The sequence below is a fragment of the Beta vulgaris genome, chromosome 7, assembly GCF_026745355.1.
Source record: "Beta vulgaris subsp. vulgaris cultivar EL10 chromosome 7, EL10.2, whole genome shotgun sequence".
NCBI lineage: Eukaryota > Viridiplantae > Streptophyta > Magnoliopsida > Caryophyllales > Amaranthaceae > Beta > Beta vulgaris.
Window position 1 is genome coordinate 55,197,583 of NC_079208.1, and position 19,383 is coordinate 55,216,965.

The following is a 19,383-nucleotide window of genomic DNA, read 5'->3' on the forward strand; positions in this document are numbered from 1 at the left end:
TCTATTTTCATTTTTTCTCTTAAAAAAAAAACAAAATTAAAAAGTTAAGTTTTTAATAATGAAAAAGAATTTATGTCCAATGAGAGAAGAGAGAGAAAGAGCGTAAAAATGACGGCCGATGAAGGTGTATAGTCAGGAGGAGAGAGAAACGGCGTCAGGTGAGAGAGTGAAAGTGACGGCGTTTTAAGATGAAAGTGGTGATATACTGGAAATGTTTAACGGTGAAAATTAACATTTGAACATTTTTTTTGGTGCGCGTGAATTATACGTTTGTTTTATGACTGCATGAAAGATGGAAGAGTGATTATGTTGATTGTTGAATGACTTCATCACTTGATTGAGGTCTTTTTTTGGTGTTATATATTTTTCTAACTGTTTTTTTGGGTTCTTTAATTGCATAGGATGCTTTAGTATTATTACACGAGAGAGAGATTCAGATTTCATGTGTCTCACTCTCAGTCGATGTTTATAGACTTTTGGAGTGTACAATGGGAACTAATAGTACTAACTTCTATTCAGATTTCGGACCGTTAAATATGGATAATAGTATATATGGTAATAATCGTTGGGTAAAATTGAAAATGAAGATTAGCATGTCGAGTTGGTTGTAAGGGGTGATAATGAATATACGGTATTTCGTATCATTGATTAACAATAAATAACATGCACTTAATTAAAATGATTTGGCTTCATGACTTTAAGGTTATAGGATCAAATTCTACTTAAGGTTTCTTGGGGTTGAGATTTCCCTTACCATCCCCCTCTCTCCAAGGAGTCTGATTTGCAAATTTGGTTAGTTGTATTTATGCGAGGTGTCAGTTCAGTAGTCCTTCATCTTACCAACTTAAAAAAATAAAATAAATTATACTATTATTTACATGCACGTACAAAAACGATTAAAAAAAAGTCAAACACCTTTAAACTCGTATACGATTAACTTCAAACTCGATCTTTGATTTTCAATTATTTGGTTGTGTGTAAGCATAATATTATCATTAATTTTTTGAATATCTTGCACATACAATAATAAAATGACTAAACGCCCTTATCTAAATTGATTAATGAGTGAGAATAGATTTTGTACTAGACTGTACTTTCCAAATAAACTCTATAGATTGAGTAAAAACCTTTCTACTAGTAGATTTATCTTTCCTCAAAAGATAAACAACTACCAATTGGGCAAGTGAATCTTAAACATGTGAAATCTTTGAGTAGTTGGGGTCCATTAGCTAAACTCCGACAAAAGAGTCGTACATATTTGTCAAAATATTGTCCAAAAACGGGGATTTGTAAACTTCATTTATGTATTAAATAAATGAAGATCGTGATGACATAATATCCACAACAAATTTCAATTGTTACACCACTATAACATGTGCAAAAATGCTTTTTTTAAGAATATATATAGATAAGTTGGTCATGTCATCAAGGTATGTTTTCACTGCCCACCTGCTATATTATATAGATAAGCCAGGGATGTCAATGTTCACATTGCTCGCATGCATTAGGCCAATCAGGTGGGGATATGTTTAAATTTTGCAACCATGCAACCATGCAACCTGCAAACGATGGGTTGATGGTCGCAATGATGGGGATGAAAGCTGAACCTGCAATAGACGATGAAATGGGTGTGGATATTAAATTGTATCAAATATTTTGTTTGCGCTTCTTTTTCATTTGAAAGAAAGCTTTCAGTAAAGTTGGTAAGCGATGGGGTGGTATAGGAAATGATGGGGTGGTATGAAGCGGATGTACTGATGTTAAAATCGAGATTCCAGATTGAATCGAAAACAACCTTTAGAATCGAATCGTAAAATCAAATCGTAGAATCGTAAGATTCTACAAACATGTATAATCAAGATATTGCACTCAATCTTCATTGAATATGCTAAAATTATAAGTTAAAAGACCTAAAAATTGGAAAAAATTGTTGCTTACCCACTATATTGGCAATAACTAACAATATATATCTTTTTTTTTTCTTTGTTAGCATGATTTAAACTTTGCGAGGTTTTCGGTAGTCAACAGAAATATATAGATTAGAATCATCTATAATCGCGAATCGAATCGTCTACCATATTTTGAATCGTAAAATCGTAAGATTTTAAGATTTGAATCGCGATTTTAATAACTTTGATGTACATACACCAAAGTAGGTGATGGGGTGGGGATGGACTCTACAGTACTACGGTGGGGACAACGGATGTTTGGATGTTTTTCCTGCCATGGGTGGTGTCTGGTGGGGCTATGATGGAGATGAGATTTCTAAGCGAGTACGTAATATGGAGTGACCATCCTCCACATTCACTCTGACATATTAACGTTCATAAGAGAAACTACTTTTCTTTGTAAATGTGCAAATATTATAAAATTGTACATATAAATTGACTACCACGCCTTTTGGTTTGCCATGACAAATTATTTTCAAAGTTAAGTAAACCTTTCAATATAACTTAAATACATCATACATCAATTCTTGCAAATATGAAAGTAGTTGGCTCACAAAATGTCTTATGACGTGCAAATTAATTGTCCAAATCAAAAATTTCCTTGATGTAAATACTTTAAGCTTAACGAATTACTATTATTACAATAACAAATCAACAACATTGCGTAGACATACTTAAGTATGTCACAACTATTTGAATCTCATGACCACGACAATGGAGGTCACATGTAATTGATAATCTAAGTGAAAGAAGTAAAAAGAAAGAGGTTGTGGTTTTTTTAAAAGAAGTTGTAATTTATGAATTTGACTTCAATAATGGTGCTTACAAGTTAAATGGTTGAATTATTGCAAGGAAGTATTCTGAAAGTTACGTAGACTTAGAACGATACGAGAAATTTTTTAAGAAAATCAAGACCGTTCTAAGGTGAAAGTTGATAAACTTAAGCCTCATTTATAGGACATAGAGAAACATAGGTTAAAATGAGAAAAATCCATCGTTTGACAATGCACCACCCAACGGCTAAACCCCAATGCACAACATACAACATACAACATACGACATACAACATACAACATACCATGACTAATGACGACCTCCTAAGTTTCGTCTTTACTAAGAACTAAGTGAAAGGGCCAATGCATTGTACTGGATAACTGAATGTGATTAAATTTAGACGATAATTAAAGAGTTAGGGTTTTAGATTAACTCAACTATGAAACAGTGTCCAGCTTTATAGCAATTTACAAGACTTGTATAAGCAATTATTTGGTTCAATCTTTTAAACTACACCTTACATCTCTATTCTCTATTATATATAAAAACTCCAGACCTTTTGGTGTCCACCCTTTTTACCCAAAATACTCCTAATAACCAAACAAAATTACTGATTGCATTCTCTCATTTCTTGTTTTTTTTTTTTTTGCAAAACGGTTACATTTTACATCAGTAAAAATATAAAATAGAACAATATTACTTAATGACAATTAAATTTAAAACTTTCACAAAATGACTTCCACAAGATGTCACAGACGCACCAAGATAATGTATAAACCCTAGCCACCCTCCTTTCTCTTTTCTCTGTCAAACCCTAGCATCCCCTACCCTTTTTCACTAATTAGGGGCTGCCATGGATAATTTCATCCATTGTAAGCCCCTTTTTCCGTTTTATTTTAAGTTTTAAGTTCATTTATTTCTTGTTTTGTTAAATAATATAGTCTCTCTTTATGAGATTTTCTCAAACCCTGTTATGGGTTTTTAGTCTCTGTTGTGGAGATATCCTTCTCCCATATGGGAGTTGTGAGTATGATTCTTTTGTCTCCATGTAAGAGAAATTGTTCACATTGTTTGAGGTTCGACACTAAACATGAAAGTATGTGAATCTCAAATGCGATTAACATGGTTAGATTAAGATTGTTCTTCCCAAACTATGTCATAGTGATAGATTTCCTCATCAATAGCTGCTTGATTCAGCAAATACAAGGAAGTTGTGCTGTATTGCTCGAGTTGGTTCATTGTACTTTATTGGAAGATGAATTTGATGTAACCTTGTTTGATTGGATTTTGTTTTTCTTTAATACCTATTGTAAATGCCGTTTGGCCTTCAATTAAGGAAGTTTCGCGTTTAAAAAAAATAAAATGTCACGGACGCATCACGTGCAACATACACTAGTGAACCTATATGCTAAATCAACAGACAATAAAAATGAGGAGAGTCGATTATGTATCTAAATGATTTTTTACACTGGTGAGTTTCTCAGTTCGGGCCGATAGTTTAAAGAACCGATTCGACAAGAAAGGCCCGTATATTAAACTAGTGATTAAGAATAGCCCTAAAACTGCAATCCAACATAGCGCTTTCAGTTACAGTACTACTACTCTTACTGAATCTCCATTTTCCCCCCTTTCTCTTTCTCTGTATCACAAGAGTGTTCTACAAAAACTCAAACTCACTTTCTCTCTCCTCTTTCGTCGCTTCCTCTCTCTTCGTCGCCGAAATTTGCAGAAAAAAGCGTAGAAATCGAAGATGTCACTACGAGTTCTAAACCCTAATGCAGAAGTGCTTAACAAATCGGAAGCACTTCGTATGAACATCAACGCCGCTAAAGGTTTACAGGATGTTCTTAAGAGTAATCTTGGCCCTAAAGGCACTATTAAGATGTACTTACATCTTTACTTTTATTATATCATTATATCATATCATATCATATGATTTCAGTTATTATTTTTCTATGTAGTTTTGTGATTTATATGTTATTTTATGATCAGGCTTGTTGGTGGTGCTGGTGATATTAAGCTTACTAAAGATGGTAATACTCTTTTGAGAGAAATGGTAAGTTTGTTTTGTAAATCATGGATTAATTTTTGTTTTGTTATCGAATTTATGGGGTTTATGGTTTATAGTTTATGGTGTAGATCTAAAGCTGTAATTATTGTGAAATTTCCCGTGGTTGAGATGTTACTTGGTGTGGTTTATGGTATAATGTGATAATTACATGTCGTAATTTTGGTATATGTTAAAAAAATTTGAACAGAATTTTCATTTGCCTGATGTGAGTTATTTTTTGGTGCTTTTGCGTGGTTAATATATGAGTTTATGGGGTTTCAAAGGGGTCAAGATGTTGTGTGATTGATTTTAGTGATTGAACAAGTTTGAATGCTACGATTTGAGCAATTGGAGCTTGAAAAACCTGAATTTTTACATCAAGATACATTTATGTTTCTTAGGGTGTGTGGTTGGGTGGAAAGTGCTTTCCCGGAGAATTACTTTCTGTACTTTTCTTTGTTTGGTTTGGGTCGGATTTGAGAGGGGAAAATGTGGGCTGACTTTATTTTCACAAGGGTGGAAAATAACTTTCTCTCGTGAGGCAAGGGAAGCCGCACTTTCTGTTATGATAAAAGGTTCAATCCATCTCACTTGACAAAAACACTATTTCTCTCTCTTCAACCATGGCGTGAATATCTCACTCATTAACATTATACAACTTATTTGGTTATGTATATCTTCTCTCGGCTCTGAATCATGTTCCATACTTTCCTTGAAAGTTGAAACCAAACCTTTTCTAGAATTGAGTTTTCTATGGAAAATAAGTTTTATAGTAAAACCACTTTCGATTGAAAATGTTTATATCCAACCAAACACACCCTTAATGTCAATCAACTTACTATAGATGGTTATATTTGATAAAATCAGGTCAAATATTGCCACTTATTAAATCTATTTAGTGTTGGAAATCCCTATTGCAATGGGTATAATTTTGACATACAGAAAACCGTTGTTTTCTCTTACTTTTATTATCTTTAGCTCTTATCAATTCTCTATTATGTTACATCATCTAAACTTTCCATTTGCTTACGAGGGTAAATAGTTGGAGCGTTTGCTTCCATGATATTGTATCAGGCTAGTTTATGGCATTTGTTTTATCGATGGGATGTCTTTAAGGAAATTTGTGTGTCTGAGGTTTTGATTTTGCAAGGACTGGTTGCATCTCTTTAAAATTCAGCAGTTTGAATACGAGTTGTGTTAAATTATAACTTGTGGCTTATGGTTGCTTGCATTCATAGCAATTTTTTTTTCTATCTTCCAACTTCAAGGTTCAAAAGCCCATAGGTCATGTGCAAGTTAAATTTTCCTTTTGTTTAAGCTTTAAATAGCCATAGCGGGGTTTTGGATTTCTAACTTGAAACAATTAATCAACATGGATTGGTGCAATTGCTGGATATCTTTCAATTACTTGCTGAATATGGTTCTAGTATTGATAAGGTCAAATGTTTTGCTTGCTTACACACTTACAAATGCAGCAAATTCAAAATCCGACGGCAATAATGATAGCAAGGACAGCTGTCGCGCAAGATGATATTAGTGGAGATGGGACAACTTCCACAGTGATCTTTATTGGAGAGCTCATGAAGCAATCAGATCGTTACATTGCTGAAGGTAATAGAATGCTTATAATGAAGTAGTGTTTGTGTCTCTGCATGGTGTATATGATTATTGCTGTTGAAGTACCTAAATGTGACTTTTTCAATTTTTTCGCTGTGTTTAGAAATTATCATTGTGTCCAAAATCAATGACATGATTCGTCATGAACATAACTAACTCAATATTTCCCAGTTATAGTCAGTATCATCGAATAGAAATGCGAATTAAGGGAGAAGGAACATTAAGGAACTTTCTGTAAACTTTGTAATGACAATCCCTCATTGGCTTGTGCGGCCCCCAATATTTATACCTTGTTGATGATGCAAACTGTTTTGGCTTTCGATTAACGTAAACGTAGTCCAACCGCAATTTGTAATACATAATGACTTTATCTGTACTCTCACTTTAATTAGAATATAGTAGGAGTTCTGAGCTCTTATTGATTTTGGAGTAAAAACCATTCAAAAATATTTAGAAAAAAAACATTTATTCTAGAAAATTTTTGGGTACCCTGATAATAGCTCAAAACCTAGAGGACCTTATCTGCTTGAAGGTCTCTTCAACGTGAACTGGATATCGACATAGAGAGGTAGGATCATGCTTATGTAGTATCATTCTTGCAAGTTTTTACGAGTTTATTGGAAGTATGAGAAAGCATATTGGTGTTTGTTCGGTTATGACTTCATGGAATTCTTTTGTTACTTATAAGATTTTGTTTTCTTCTCCATCATCGTCTTTTAAAGAATTATGAAATTTTGCACATAATTTTTTTCAAAATGAAAAAGAGTTTCAGATAGGAAAGTATTTGCCTATCTTAGATTACAATATTTGAATGTGTACTACTGTTTGAGAGTGAATGTATCTGTTTGCTCTTTGCTTCTCAATGTTTTTTTTTCTTCCTTTTTATCTTTGACGTCTGTTCTTGCATATTTACACTACTACTTTTCATCCATCGACTCTTGAAAATGTTCTCTTGCTTTGGGTCTACGGCACCAACCACTCTTGTTTTAGCCAGTAGGGCTGTAAGGGCAAGGCTGGTGTACATGATCTTTCAGACATAGTGATCTATCAGTAGGGAAGGAGATATCCGTACTGGGATGTGGTGGTGTTGATATTGAGGTCCCACTGTTATTTTTCGTTTAGGATCTATATTGGGTATTGTTATATCTTTTGCTCATTTTTAATGTGCATTTCCTTTGCATAGAGCACTAAATTGGTTCATGTTCTCCTCAGGAATGCATCCACGTGTTTTGGTTGATGGCTTTGAGATTGCAAAAAGAGCTACTCTCCAGTTTCTAGAAAAGTTTAAAACTCCTGTTGTAATGGGTGATGAACCTGATAAAGAAATTCTTAAAATGGTAGCGAGAACGACCGTTAGAACCAAGGTGATTTTCATAGCTAATTCCTTTTATGCTTATGACCATATTTTTTTGAAATTATATTGATGTTCAAAATATCTTTGTCAACAGCTACATGAAGCTCTAGCAGATCAGTTGACGGAGATAGTTGTAAATGCGGTTGGTGCTTTTTCCTCCACTATCTAAATAAACTAAGTGTGCTTGAGTTGAATGACTGGTGAACTTATTTCTGACTTTCTGAATGAACCTAATGTGGCAGGTGCTTTGCGTCCGCAAGCCAGAAGAACCAATTGACCTTTTTATGGTGGAGATCATGCACATGCGCCATAAGTTTGACGTTGACACAAGATTGGTATGTTTTTATCTTTTTCTTTTTTTTTTTCTGAATTTTTCATAGCCATATAAACTGATTTGATTTTAACCTAATATCAACGTGCTACTGTTCTTCTGATTTAAATAGCTGATTTAATTTCAACCAAATATATAGATGCTTATCTTCTTCTGATATGTGTGGCTGATAGGGATTAGCTTTGAGTGTTGTCAATATGTGTTGTGGTTGTTCATGTTTACAACTTTATATCTTCTTTTATTGATGTAGAACTGGTGTTTGGGATTGATTTGCAAAAAAAATATTATTTGGCACATGATTTATGAGGCTGATGTTCATCATTTTAGGTTGAGGGTCTTGTCCTTGATCACGGCTCCAGGCATCCTGATATGAAGCGAAGAGCAGAGAATTGTTACATATTGACTTGTAATGTATCTCTGGAGTATGAGAAAAGGTATGAGTTCAGTATGAGAGAGCATGATAGTAACATCGTGTCTTAATTCTTAGCATTTGACTTTTGCGTAATGCATCAAACTTTTATACACAGTTGAATCATGTCGGTATATTCCTTTTATACATGGTGATAGCTATAGGGTTTGTATAATGTGAGGCAGAAGTGGGTCCTGTGGTATCTATTTGATGGTGTTGATGATGTTTTGGTCCCTATTGTGTAAGAGAGTAAGAGTACAATTAGCACTTAAAAAACACCAAATATGGAAATTTATAAACTGTTCCTCAATAGCTGCAAGGCTTCCTTTTAGGGGTGTCTCACATCAGTTGCAACTTTTCTATTCTGTTAAGTATTTCAAGGCAAAATACCAATCTTACCCTTAATCAACGAACCATGACATTTAACTACCCCCAATTTCTCTTTTTACTCCTCTTTATCCCTGCACCTTCATGTAAGAATGGTAGTATTATCGGACTCTATTTCATGGATTTCGACAGATATGCTCTATGATTCTATCTCACCAGAAAGAGAACGTGCTACGGGACTTGATCAGTGTGCCAAGCTCACTGATATTTTGTTTTGGAAAAATTGAAACTAATGATCCCACCTTTTGGCGGTCTGCTCAAATTGATCCCACCAACACTTAATTTCAAAATAGTCCCACCTTTACTCCTTATCTTCTTAAAATGAGTTTTTACCTGATAATAAATTATGGTGACAGGTTTATCAAGTTAACTTGACAGATGTCAATTTCAAATTGGTTTAGCCATTTTTTTTTCAAAAAAATTATAAAACAAATACTCTCTTTCAATTTTCCTTTCTCCCCTCCCATATCTCATGAATTGCAGCCTAGCCAAAACCACCCCACTGCCATAACCGCCAACTCCACTACCCAAAACCTCGCCACCACTACCCACAATCTCAACCACAATTACTGTCACCATCACCAACATTAGCAACACGCCAGCACATCATTACCACCACCGCAAGCAACCTACCACCACTGTAAACACCACACATAAATCACGAAAATCAACCATAATTAGTGCTGATTAGAGTAATCGAACAACTTCACGAGCTCGTTTTGAGACTTTTCTGAAAATGTTTTCAACAAACCTAATTAACAAATCTTCTTTTCGTCGTCATATTCATCATCATCATAGCCATGGAAATTGAATTAGCTCTTACGACTATCATTGATCAATTCCTCGTTTTCCAGATTTAAATTTTAGAGATAGAATAGGTTTTCGAATAAAGACTAAAAATCGTCTAATTGTGATTTGAGAGGAGATGTAAGTACTGGAAGGTTGGTGGTTCAGACTTGGTGGGTTGGGCCATGATGGGTTGGCTCGGAGAGGATAAATAAAAGTTTTGGGTTGACGGATTGAGGATAGGGAGGAGAGACAAAGAGGTTTCATTGAGGTTGTTTGGATATGGAGGAGAGAGAGTAAGGGGTCCCTGAGGGAGGAGAGCAACACTCTAGGAAAAAAAAAATCTGAATTTGACTTGTTCAACAAGCTGTAGTTAAAACGACCCATTTTAAGAAGATAAAGAGTAAAAGTGGGATTATTTTGAAATTAAGTGTTGGTAGGATTGATTTGAGCAGACCACCAAAAGGTGGGATTATTAGTTTCAGTTTTTGTTTTTGTTTTTGTTATCTTTTTTCTTCTTGTTTCAATATTACGCTTAATGGGTTTTTATCTTCTAATAGATCAGGATTTTGTTCAAAGGATCGTGATTTGATTGAAGGGGGATTGTTAGATGCCAGTATTTTTTTTTTTAGTAGAGAAGCAGGTTACAATTTATGACTTTATGAGACATTTTGCTGTTTGCTCAACTATATGTAATTCATAGCAAAAATTACCAACAGTGACTATTTGCTAATAACGTTTCTAAAAACATTGAAGGTGCTATTATTTGAAATTGCTTTTCTTAATATGAAGGTCTTTTCTCTGGCTTTTTTTAAAGGGTGTGATTAGTACTGTACTATTACTACTATAAGTCAACGCGACTGGTGCTGGTTGTCTTTATCTATGTTTACAGACATAACATTTTACAAGTCTTAGTTCACGTCTTTGTTTGTGCTGAAGGCAACTTCATTATATGTCCTCTGCAGTTTTTCTTCCAGGGAACTTATAAAAATTCTGTTGCATGCAGTGAAATAAACGCTGGCTTCTTCTACTCAAATGCGGAGCAGAGAGAGGCTATGGTTTCTGCTGAGAGGCGCTCTGTTGATGAGAGAGTGAGGAAAATCATTGAACTGAAGAATAAGGTAAAACTGTTATTAATGTCTAATCAGCTTTTTATACGCAAATATATCCAAATTATATTGGCGGCATACTGGGATTTGTCATCTGTAGCAGGAAATAATTTGTTCCGTTATCACCTATGAAAGTTCTAATTATGTGTATAACATTCCTTGTCTACTTTTAGGTTTGTGCAGGTACTGAGAATAACTTTGTGGTCATTAACCAAAAAGGAATTGACCCCCCTTCACTGGATATGCTGGCAAGGGAAGGAGTAAGTACTGTTGCCTTGTGATTTTTTTTTGTGTTTCCTTTCTTTCTTGAAATTTAAACTTGTCATGGTTATCATGTTAGCGTATTGATGCCAATACATAAAGTAAATCCAGGTTTTCTCTTTTGCTTGGATATGTTTTAATTTGCTCCAAACCTTCTAATCATTCTATGAAAATGTGCTATTATTTATTGGCGGTAAACTTGTTAAAAATTAATGGCAAATTCTCTTTGTAAAGGTTTATGCAAGTATAGGACTTCTATTGGCCACTTTCTTAGGTTACATAACAGTTTAATTAAATCTTCTATAGTTAGTTTGTACGATCAACCCCACACACATTTGTATTAAGAGCTAGACAAGTACAAATGTATGATGCCATAGGCTGCCAAATATATTTATGTGCAACATGGACTGTTTTTGCCATTTCCTCATTACTGGCCTTTAAGGCCATCATCTTTGTGGTGTTCAGCTCTTTTCCATTGTACTGGATTTGTAAGTGTGTATATATATATGGTTGTTTCTTATGTATACAAACTTGTTTTGGTAGATAATTGCCCTTCGGAGAGCAAAGAGAAGGAACATGGAAAGATTGATCTTGGCTTGTGGAGGAGATGCTGTTAATTCTGTTGATGATATGACACCCGATGTCCTTGGATGGGCTGGATTGGTGTATGAACATGTCCTTGGAGAAGAGAAGTACACATTTGTGGAAAATGTTAGGAACCCTCATTCCTGTACAATTCTTATAAAAGGTTTGTGAAATCCTAGCTTTCATGCATCTAATTAATTTTATACTTTGCAATTAGACTTGCTGCTGCTTCGTGTTGTTCGTTTTCGCTTCTTTAACTATTCTATTAGCTCGTGATTCAATCTTTTCTTCCTGCTGTTTCACACCAACAGGTCCCAATGACCATACAATTGCCCAGATAAAGGATGCTGTTCGTGATGGTCTCAGAGGAGTTAAAAACACTCTTGAAGATGAAGCAGTTGTATTGGTATGTTATCACTAATCACGTTTTTGTCACCTGAAAATTTTGTATTCAGCACTGGAAATATGTTTCTGTCCTTTCCTAGTTGTGGTGCGTGCTTATGCATGTTACACCTGTTTTTTATCTGATTTTTTTTCTTTGGTGAAGTATACTTTAATAAAATATACACTCCTTTTACTTGGGATAATATGGTTCCATGTATTTCAGGGAGCTGGAGCTTTTGAGGTAGCAGCAAGGCAATACCTAGTTAATGAAGTGATGAAAACTGTACAAGGGGTAATAATATAGTTATGCTGTCAAAGTCTTTGGTGAATGAATTCTCCTTCTTGCAAACTTGATTAATGTATGATTCTTTTTTCTCCTCTTTACAGCGTGCACAACTTGGTGTGGAAGCATTTGCTGATGCTCTCCTGGTGATCCCCAAGACCCTTGCTGAAAATGCTGGCCTTGACACTCAAGATGTGATCATTTCCCTTAAGGTATCTTACGCCTCATTTTTATTGGCTTGGAGCTTCTTGGTCAATCTCTGAGCAACTAAATGGTTTTAATCTCATCTGCTTTCAGGGAGAGCATGACCGAGGAAATGTTGTGGGAATGAATCAGCACACTGGGGAGCCAATTGATCCTCAGATGGAGGGTATATTTGATAATTATTCTGTTAAGCGCCAGATTATTAACTCAGGGTAAACTCAACTTTTTTCCTTGATAAATTGAAAAGGACCCAAATGTGCTTGGAGTCTAAATGGTGGTTTTATTTTTCTTCTTGCAGGCCTGTCATTGCATCTCAGTTGCTGCTTGTCGATGAAGTAATTCGTGCTGGGCGTAACATGAGGAAACCCAATTAGTTTGCACTACTGGGATCTGAAGAGAGAATATTTAGAATTTTTTTCCAAGTTTTGGAGTAGTTCTTGGCTTTTTGTATGACAACCGCAAGATTTGTGTGGAATTTTGTATTTAGCCGAGGAGACTAAGTAGGGTAATGTTAATGTAAGATCTGCGAGGGAAATGAACCAACAGGGTTTACCTGTTTTTACAGGCATCATGCCTTTTGTGTTTCATATCTGAATGATGATTTAGTAAATTGAAATGAAATTTTTTATGAAACGAAATCATAAAGATAACAACATAAAGGGAACAAGATAAAGGGAACATAACTTTCTATAAAGTAGGCATCATTTCAACAATTCTTGAGTTGTAAATTGTAATACTCTTCAAAGCCAGCTTTTTCAGTCAAATTGTAATAGAAATGATTACATGATGGACGTTTATAGGCTAAACTGAGCTCCAGCATGGGTTTGTAGCTTGGGTTATATCATGAACTTGCTTGGGTTGCTAGGCTCGGGCTACAATTAAATTATTAGTAGTAAAGATACCTTTGTAGACATACTTCCTCTGTTTAGAAATAATTGCACCGTTTTATGTTTTCATGCTTGCCGATGCATGATTTGAAATGTTAATATCTTCAATTATCAATAAGTAAAAATTATAAACTAAAAAAATTTGAGATGAATATAACAAGATCCTATATGACTATGTTTTTCCTAATATATATATCACTAAAGATAATCAAAGTGTAAAATATCATTAGTAAATACTATACAAATGGTGCAACTATTTCTAAACGGATGAATGTATTTTTTTAAAAAGAAAACTTTTCAAAACATTCTAAAATAGTAGTAAATATTGATAAAAATTTCAAAGGAAACATCATCAACATCTACCACTCTTCCTTTCTATCGACTGGATTGTCCTCCTTCAAAACAGACATTAAGCCTAAATCGGTTCTTCAGCATCATACACAAACACCAAGAAACAAACCATGACACATACATAATCCCTGGCTTCACCTTTCATAATTGTAACGTATCAAAATTCAAACTACTAGAGAAAAGCAAAAGCTGAAGAGCTTGTAAATAACAATAAGAGCATTATATTTCATTTGTAAGCTAAGCCAAAAAGAGTCAAAACTACAGATAGAAGAACCATGTTATCCGAAGCTGAAATTACAGATCGTACACTCAAGACAGTATATCATCAATCATGCCACCATTTAGACAACCTTGTTAGAGTAATTCCACATAAAAATATCCATCTTTAATCCCCTGAGAAACCAGAATGGCAAGCACTTATCACAAGCAGTTCAAAACCCGACAGATTAATTTCTCGTAGTATAGTAGGCGTTGATAGGTACCACCACTTTAAGCTTTAAGTGGGCCTGTATTCACAGGCTTCTGAAAAGCACGTGCTAGAGGCATCCCGTCACCATTATCATTTCCGACCCTCCAAGTTCGATCCTTTTTCCTCTGCGGCTTTCTGTGGAGCTTGTGTGGTGCTTTAGGAGGCTTTTTCTTTACATTAGCTTTCTCCGCAGCAAGCCCATTTGCAAGATCAAAGGACACAAGATCATTCATCACATCCTCAAGACCAGGCCCAGTTTCTTCAAGTTCAGCAGACGAGTCTTCAGCATCAGATGAATCAGATTCATCAATATCAGACAAGCCAAAAGCAGTATAAGCTTCATTTTTCTCTTTACTCTCTTCATCTGACATTCCAGGAGGTAACTCAAAGTGCGGAAGCTTCCCATCAATATAATCCTTCAACATTTGGCGGGCTGCCCGAGTTTCATCCGGAAGTCCACTTGAAGAGGTGTATCCCCGAGAAGCACAATAAGCTCTCAAAAGCTCTGATGCTAATGGAGGGCGAGACTGAGACTCATATGACTTCGGTTTAGGCAAAGTGATCTTATAAACTTCTTCAATCGCATATCTTGGGACTTTATCAGCAACCACCTGTACAGCCTCTCGGTGGGTGGTCATTCGATCTATAGGTAGAACCCCACAAGCAATCATCTCATATCTCGAGCTTGTAAAGGATGGGAATACAAGTCCCGGACAATCACACAAGGTAAGCTTGTCAGATATAATCAGCGTCTGGAAATGTTTGGTTTTCCCAGGAGTATTGGTGACTCCTGCACGCTTTGCTCCAACCAACGCATTGATGGTTGAGCTCTTACCCACATTAGGGTAACCGACAAACCCAACAGTTACACTGTTTGATGCTAAATATACACCAGTACTTCTAACAGGGGAGTGAGACTGAGAGGAGACTGTAGTTTCACGGGATGATATCCTCAATCTCATTATCTCTTCTGCCTCAAACTGCAAGCGGGCCAGCAGCTCATCCCTGCCATAAATCTTTGTTTCAACATCTTCTGTATCTTCCGAGGCGTCTTGCACATACTTTGAGACACTAAGCATCTTCCCTTCAAGAACTGCAGAAGCAGCTTTAGCTGACCAAAATAAGAAGAGAATTCCGTGATCACGGAAGTAATTCGCCCATTTTAGCCTGTACATGATGATGAGATCATTCATGGTCAGAACTCAGAAATGCAGCAATCAAGAGGGGGGGGGATTCTTGTAAAATATGGCAGGAAAGTCAAATCATTAATTACTTGACCAAACAACTATCAAAGATAGTACAAATTTGGTTAAAAAGTTTAATGACTACGCAAAGATCTTTGAAAGTTGAAAAGTTGTAGAGTTACAAAAACAATACTTGAAAGTTAAGCAGAAGGGCTAAATAATTATGTTGTCCACCAAAAACATTTAGTAAATCAGTCGGGAAGGGCGGGCGGGATACAGATGGCATGAAGTTAAACCTGACAGAATATGGTAAAAGGTCGGCCTTGTTGATAAGCAGCATTGTTCTCTTGTGTTCATCAACCTCCCGCACATACACCTGAATCAATTTAACAATAAAGCAGCAAAATGAGAACTGGAGAATACTACTATATATTTTATCAAACACACTGAAACACAAGCATGCACTCTAATAGACCTGAAGAACATGGAGGATTTGTTTGGGGTCAAATCAAGGCATTACCATTAAGAAAATGTGCACAAAAAGCACATGATATGTTCACATAATTCCTTTCAGCTTATTAGTAGCTAAAGAGAAATAGGGTATTATACCTCAAGGTCTGGACAGCGGTAGAACAGAGGATCTCTTGCATCAACGACCATAACAAGCTGGGAACAGAAAAAAAATCAGTATGTATAGTTACTTTCATAGAGTTCTAAACCAAATACAAGAGAGATACGAAGAGGGGCGACGAATGACAATGAACCGTGTTAACTGAGAAAAATACTCCCTATTATTTGATCACAAAGAAAGAGACTCCTATCATGAAGTTTGTCTCTTTCTCCTAACATGACTCTTTTTTTTTTTGGCAAACTTCAACATCTGGTACAATTTCTCATAAACTTACCAGATCACTACGTTCAACCACTCGCCAAAGCTGCCTCCATATATCCAAATTCTTCTCAAACGGAGTAAGGACAAGCTTCTCATTCTCCTCGAGTCTACAACGAAATCATTCACACAAGACGCAAATTAGATTTCCCACGAATTATAATTTGGAGATCTGAAGTACACCCTCAGTGCGGCAAGAAATGTGTCAACTAAAAACAACTGCTGACTTTCAAGCCAAACAATATATTCTGTTAAGACCTTTCATATTAATGAATTTCGGAAATATATATTCAATAGTTTGCTCCACAAAATTTGACACATACTGTCATTCATATTCCTATCAACAAGAAGTTCATGCATTTTTTGGTTCAAACTTTTTTAGAAGTAGTTTCTTCAAAATTACAGTAGTCAATTGATGCAATGACTAGCGATAGCCAAATAGAAAGATAAAACAACATTTCAGCAAGTTGAACTTGATATGCAATTCAAGAACAGAGGACTGAGAGCACATAGCTGACCTTCTCTAACTTTGTGTTCTTACCACAGTGGAGATCAATAATAAGGCTTAGAGAGAAAATGGAGAGGGTACGATAATGGATATTGTGCATGAGATGGGTAAGTGAAAAAGTGTAGTTTGCTGGAATTGAGCAAAAAATCCTTCCTTTCTCTAGGAGAATATTCTCAATACAAAAGCACCATGACATATACTACTTCTAGTTGCAGAATTCAAGCAAAGACATGAAAGCCAGGAAGAAGGTGTAACTTACTTAGCAAGGCCTCTGCGCCACGCTAAAAAGGCTTGTTTTTCATTGACATCAAGCTCATCTACTGTCATCCCAGCATTCCACGGCGGCCTAAAGAGGGGAAAAACAACTCACTCAAACTCAATTATAGACAAGTGTAACTTTTTTTTTTAAAGAGATGGACAAGGATAACATTAGTCTGAAGAAAGTAAAAATATTGCCTTCGAGGGACGCGAAGACTGCCGGCATGCAGTGCCTCCTCCATCTTCTGTTGCTGCCTCCTCTGATCAGGTGTCAAGCCAATGGCGCTTGAACTGGAGTCCCTGTTCACAGAATCAAGAAGATACTCCATCAGTGCAAATGTATCGGAACACTAGCTACACAAACCAAGCATTGCCACAGGTACAGTATGGGCAGAATGCAAATTTAGATTTCTATTACACAATATGAAGGCATTTCAGAGTTCAAAATCAGCCAGCACAGATTTCCACAAGACTGACCTCAAAATTCTAGACAAGACGCACATTAGACATTCAATGTGAATGTATTTCAGCGATAGGTAGCATTGAAGCAGCTTTCCAAAAGACTGACAGCTGACTTCGACATTCTAGACAATAACACTAGTAGTAGTCTAGTGGGCATATAAGAGCTAAGAACAAAACAATAAGCATTAACAGCAATTATTTCAAGTGTCAAAAATTCAAGGGCTCTTAATCCAGGATATAGACTTTGAGAAAGTTTCATTGCCAGGAGGTAGTACCTTTCGTTGACTCAAATGCAACAAGAAATAATGTCTATACTCTATAGATGTAAAGAATCCCCGGAATGAATGAGTGAGAGTCTTTTTTGGTGCAAAGTAACCAATTAATGAAATGGTAATGAAGTTTGCGTATAGTTTAACAAGGATCGTCCCATTTATATGTCCAAGGTAATAAATCTCCACAAGCAAAAGAGTGCTTTTCTTCATAAATTCTCATTACCACTTCTTAACACCTTAATATAAGAAATACCAACTACATAAACATACAGGCAAACAGCTAATCCTCCAGTAATGTGTATGTTAATCACAAACTTCTTTATTGCTCACATAAGACATAAAAGGTAGTCATTCGTCAAACTGTCAATTGACCTAGTTCAACTAGGCTAACCCATATCAGGATCTCAATTGAAGTTATCAGAAGCACTAGACCTTACCTAGCTGGCTCATTCCCTCATAATCGACTTATTTAATCTACTCCTATAAACTTCGGAGTTCGAATCCACATTCTCCATCTCTCCCAAAACAAACACTTTTTTGCCAAGTTTTAAGACCTATTCTGCTAATATACAACTAAGAAACTTATGATTCTATCCAACCTAATATGGATTCAAATAAAAAGAACCCATAAATTAAAAAAAAAAAAAAACTGTTCTTCCTGCTAGTCTTCCCTACAATTTCTCATCAAAACCTACAAAACTACCACATTAATACTCAAAGGTATAAACTTTATCAGCTAATACAAATTTCTTCAGAACATAAACTAAATTCACTAGTATATATAAACATATAAACACTCATCTCATAAAATCCCCTTCTAAATTCTAATCAACAAAATCAATTCCAATTACACACAAGAAACAGCATCAAAAACCCACATCAGAAAAAGTTCCCTTCTTTCCTATAAAACCCTCATTAAACCCTTAAATACAACTCAAATCCAGAAAACCCAATTCAATATCACAATTAACATGACAAAAATAAAGAGCAAACAACAATATAAATACAAGAAGAAAAAAAGATTAAAAAAAACATACTCATCAACTAGCAATTGAGGAACAGGGTTGTCGGCGGAGAAAAGGCGGTCAGCTTCTTCAGCTTCTTCAATGACAGCATCAATGTCAGAAACATCAGTTACAGATATAAGCCCTTTTTTGTTGTGGGTTTTGTAAAAACGCCCTTTTTCTTTGGTTTGTTGGACCATTTGATTATGGTGTTTAACTAGGGCTCTTCCTAACCCTGTTTTTTCATTCTTACCCATCTTCTAATTTTTTGCAAAAGTTCTTGCCAATTTTAATGGCGAAATCAAGTTTAAATCTTTTCTGGGTTTTATGGAGGATGCAATAAAGGAGGCGCCTTTGGCTATGGCTGGTTTGTTGATGAATCAATTTGAGGAGAAAAAGAGACGAGGTAGTACTGAGTTGACTCGCTCGGGTCCTACGTATGTGCTGAGTTCATGCTATTGCTTTGTACTTTGTAGGTTATAATTTGTAGTTTTTGAGTGATGATAAGAGGAACTAATATGTCAATGCTAATGCAAAACCAATTGGGATTTAGAACCCTAAGTGGATTAGAAGATGATATTCGCCCGTCAAGAAAAGAAGATGATATTCAATCCTT

At 35.6% G+C, this 19,383-nt stretch overlaps 2 protein-coding genes across 2 annotated transcripts; one reads left to right on the forward strand and one right to left on the reverse strand.

Annotated features, from left to right (window-relative positions):
* Nucleotides 1–4,282: 4,282 nt before the first annotated feature.
* Nucleotides 4,283–13,070, forward strand: LOC104899862 (T-complex protein 1 subunit zeta 1). Its single transcript, XM_010687147.4, has 15 exons — nucleotides 4,283–4,607; nucleotides 4,716–4,779; nucleotides 6,249–6,384; nucleotides 7,603–7,754; nucleotides 7,839–7,886; nucleotides 7,987–8,079; nucleotides 8,403–8,509; nucleotides 10,664–10,778; nucleotides 10,940–11,026; nucleotides 11,571–11,775; nucleotides 11,924–12,018; nucleotides 12,220–12,288; nucleotides 12,384–12,491; nucleotides 12,577–12,695; nucleotides 12,782–13,070. Exons 1-15 carry the CDS (start codon nucleotides 4,474–4,476, stop codon nucleotides 12,855–12,857), a joined length of 1,608 nt encoding a protein of 535 aa, XP_010685449.1. The 5' UTR covers nucleotides 4,283–4,473; the 3' UTR covers nucleotides 12,858–13,070.
* An 856-nt stretch (nucleotides 13,071–13,926) lies between these two features.
* LOC104899864 (GTPase LSG1-2) lies at nucleotides 13,927–19,330 on the reverse strand. The gene is made up of 7 exons (XM_010687148.4): nucleotides 18,801–19,330; nucleotides 17,228–17,329; nucleotides 17,031–17,117; nucleotides 16,280–16,373; nucleotides 15,984–16,040; nucleotides 15,671–15,750; nucleotides 13,927–15,357 (listed from the first exon to the last, which is right to left on the reverse strand). The coding sequence occupies exons 1-7, from the start codon at nucleotides 19,022–19,024 to the stop codon at nucleotides 14,211–14,213; spliced, it is 1,791 nt and encodes a 596-aa protein (XP_010685450.1). The 5' UTR covers nucleotides 19,025–19,330; the 3' UTR covers nucleotides 13,927–14,210.
* Nucleotides 19,331–19,383: the final 53 nt, after the last annotated feature.

Coding starts and splice junctions, on each gene's coding strand:
- LOC104899862 (XM_010687147.4), top strand. CDS start 4,474: ATGTCACTACGAGTTCTAAACCCTAATGCAGAAGTGCTTAACAAATCG. Junction 6,385..7,602: donor AGATCGTTACATTGCTGAAG/GTAATAGAATGC, acceptor TGTTCTCCTCAG/GAATGCATCCACGTGTTTTG. Junction 8,510..10,663: donor TCTCTGGAGTATGAGAAAAG/GTATGAGTTCAG, acceptor TGTTGCATGCAG/TGAAATAAACGCTGGCTTCT.
- LOC104899864 (XM_010687148.4), bottom strand. CDS start 19,024: ATGGGTAAGAATGAAAAAACAGGGTTAGGAAGAGCCCTAGTTAAACAC. Junction 17,330..18,800: donor CCTCAATTGCTAGTTGATGA/GTATGTTTTTTT, acceptor TTCTGTGAACAG/GGACTCCAGTTCAAGCGCCA. Junction 16,041..16,279: donor TGGTTGAACGTAGTGATCTG/GTAAGTTTATGA, acceptor TTCTGTTCCCAG/CTTGTTATGGTCGTTGATGC.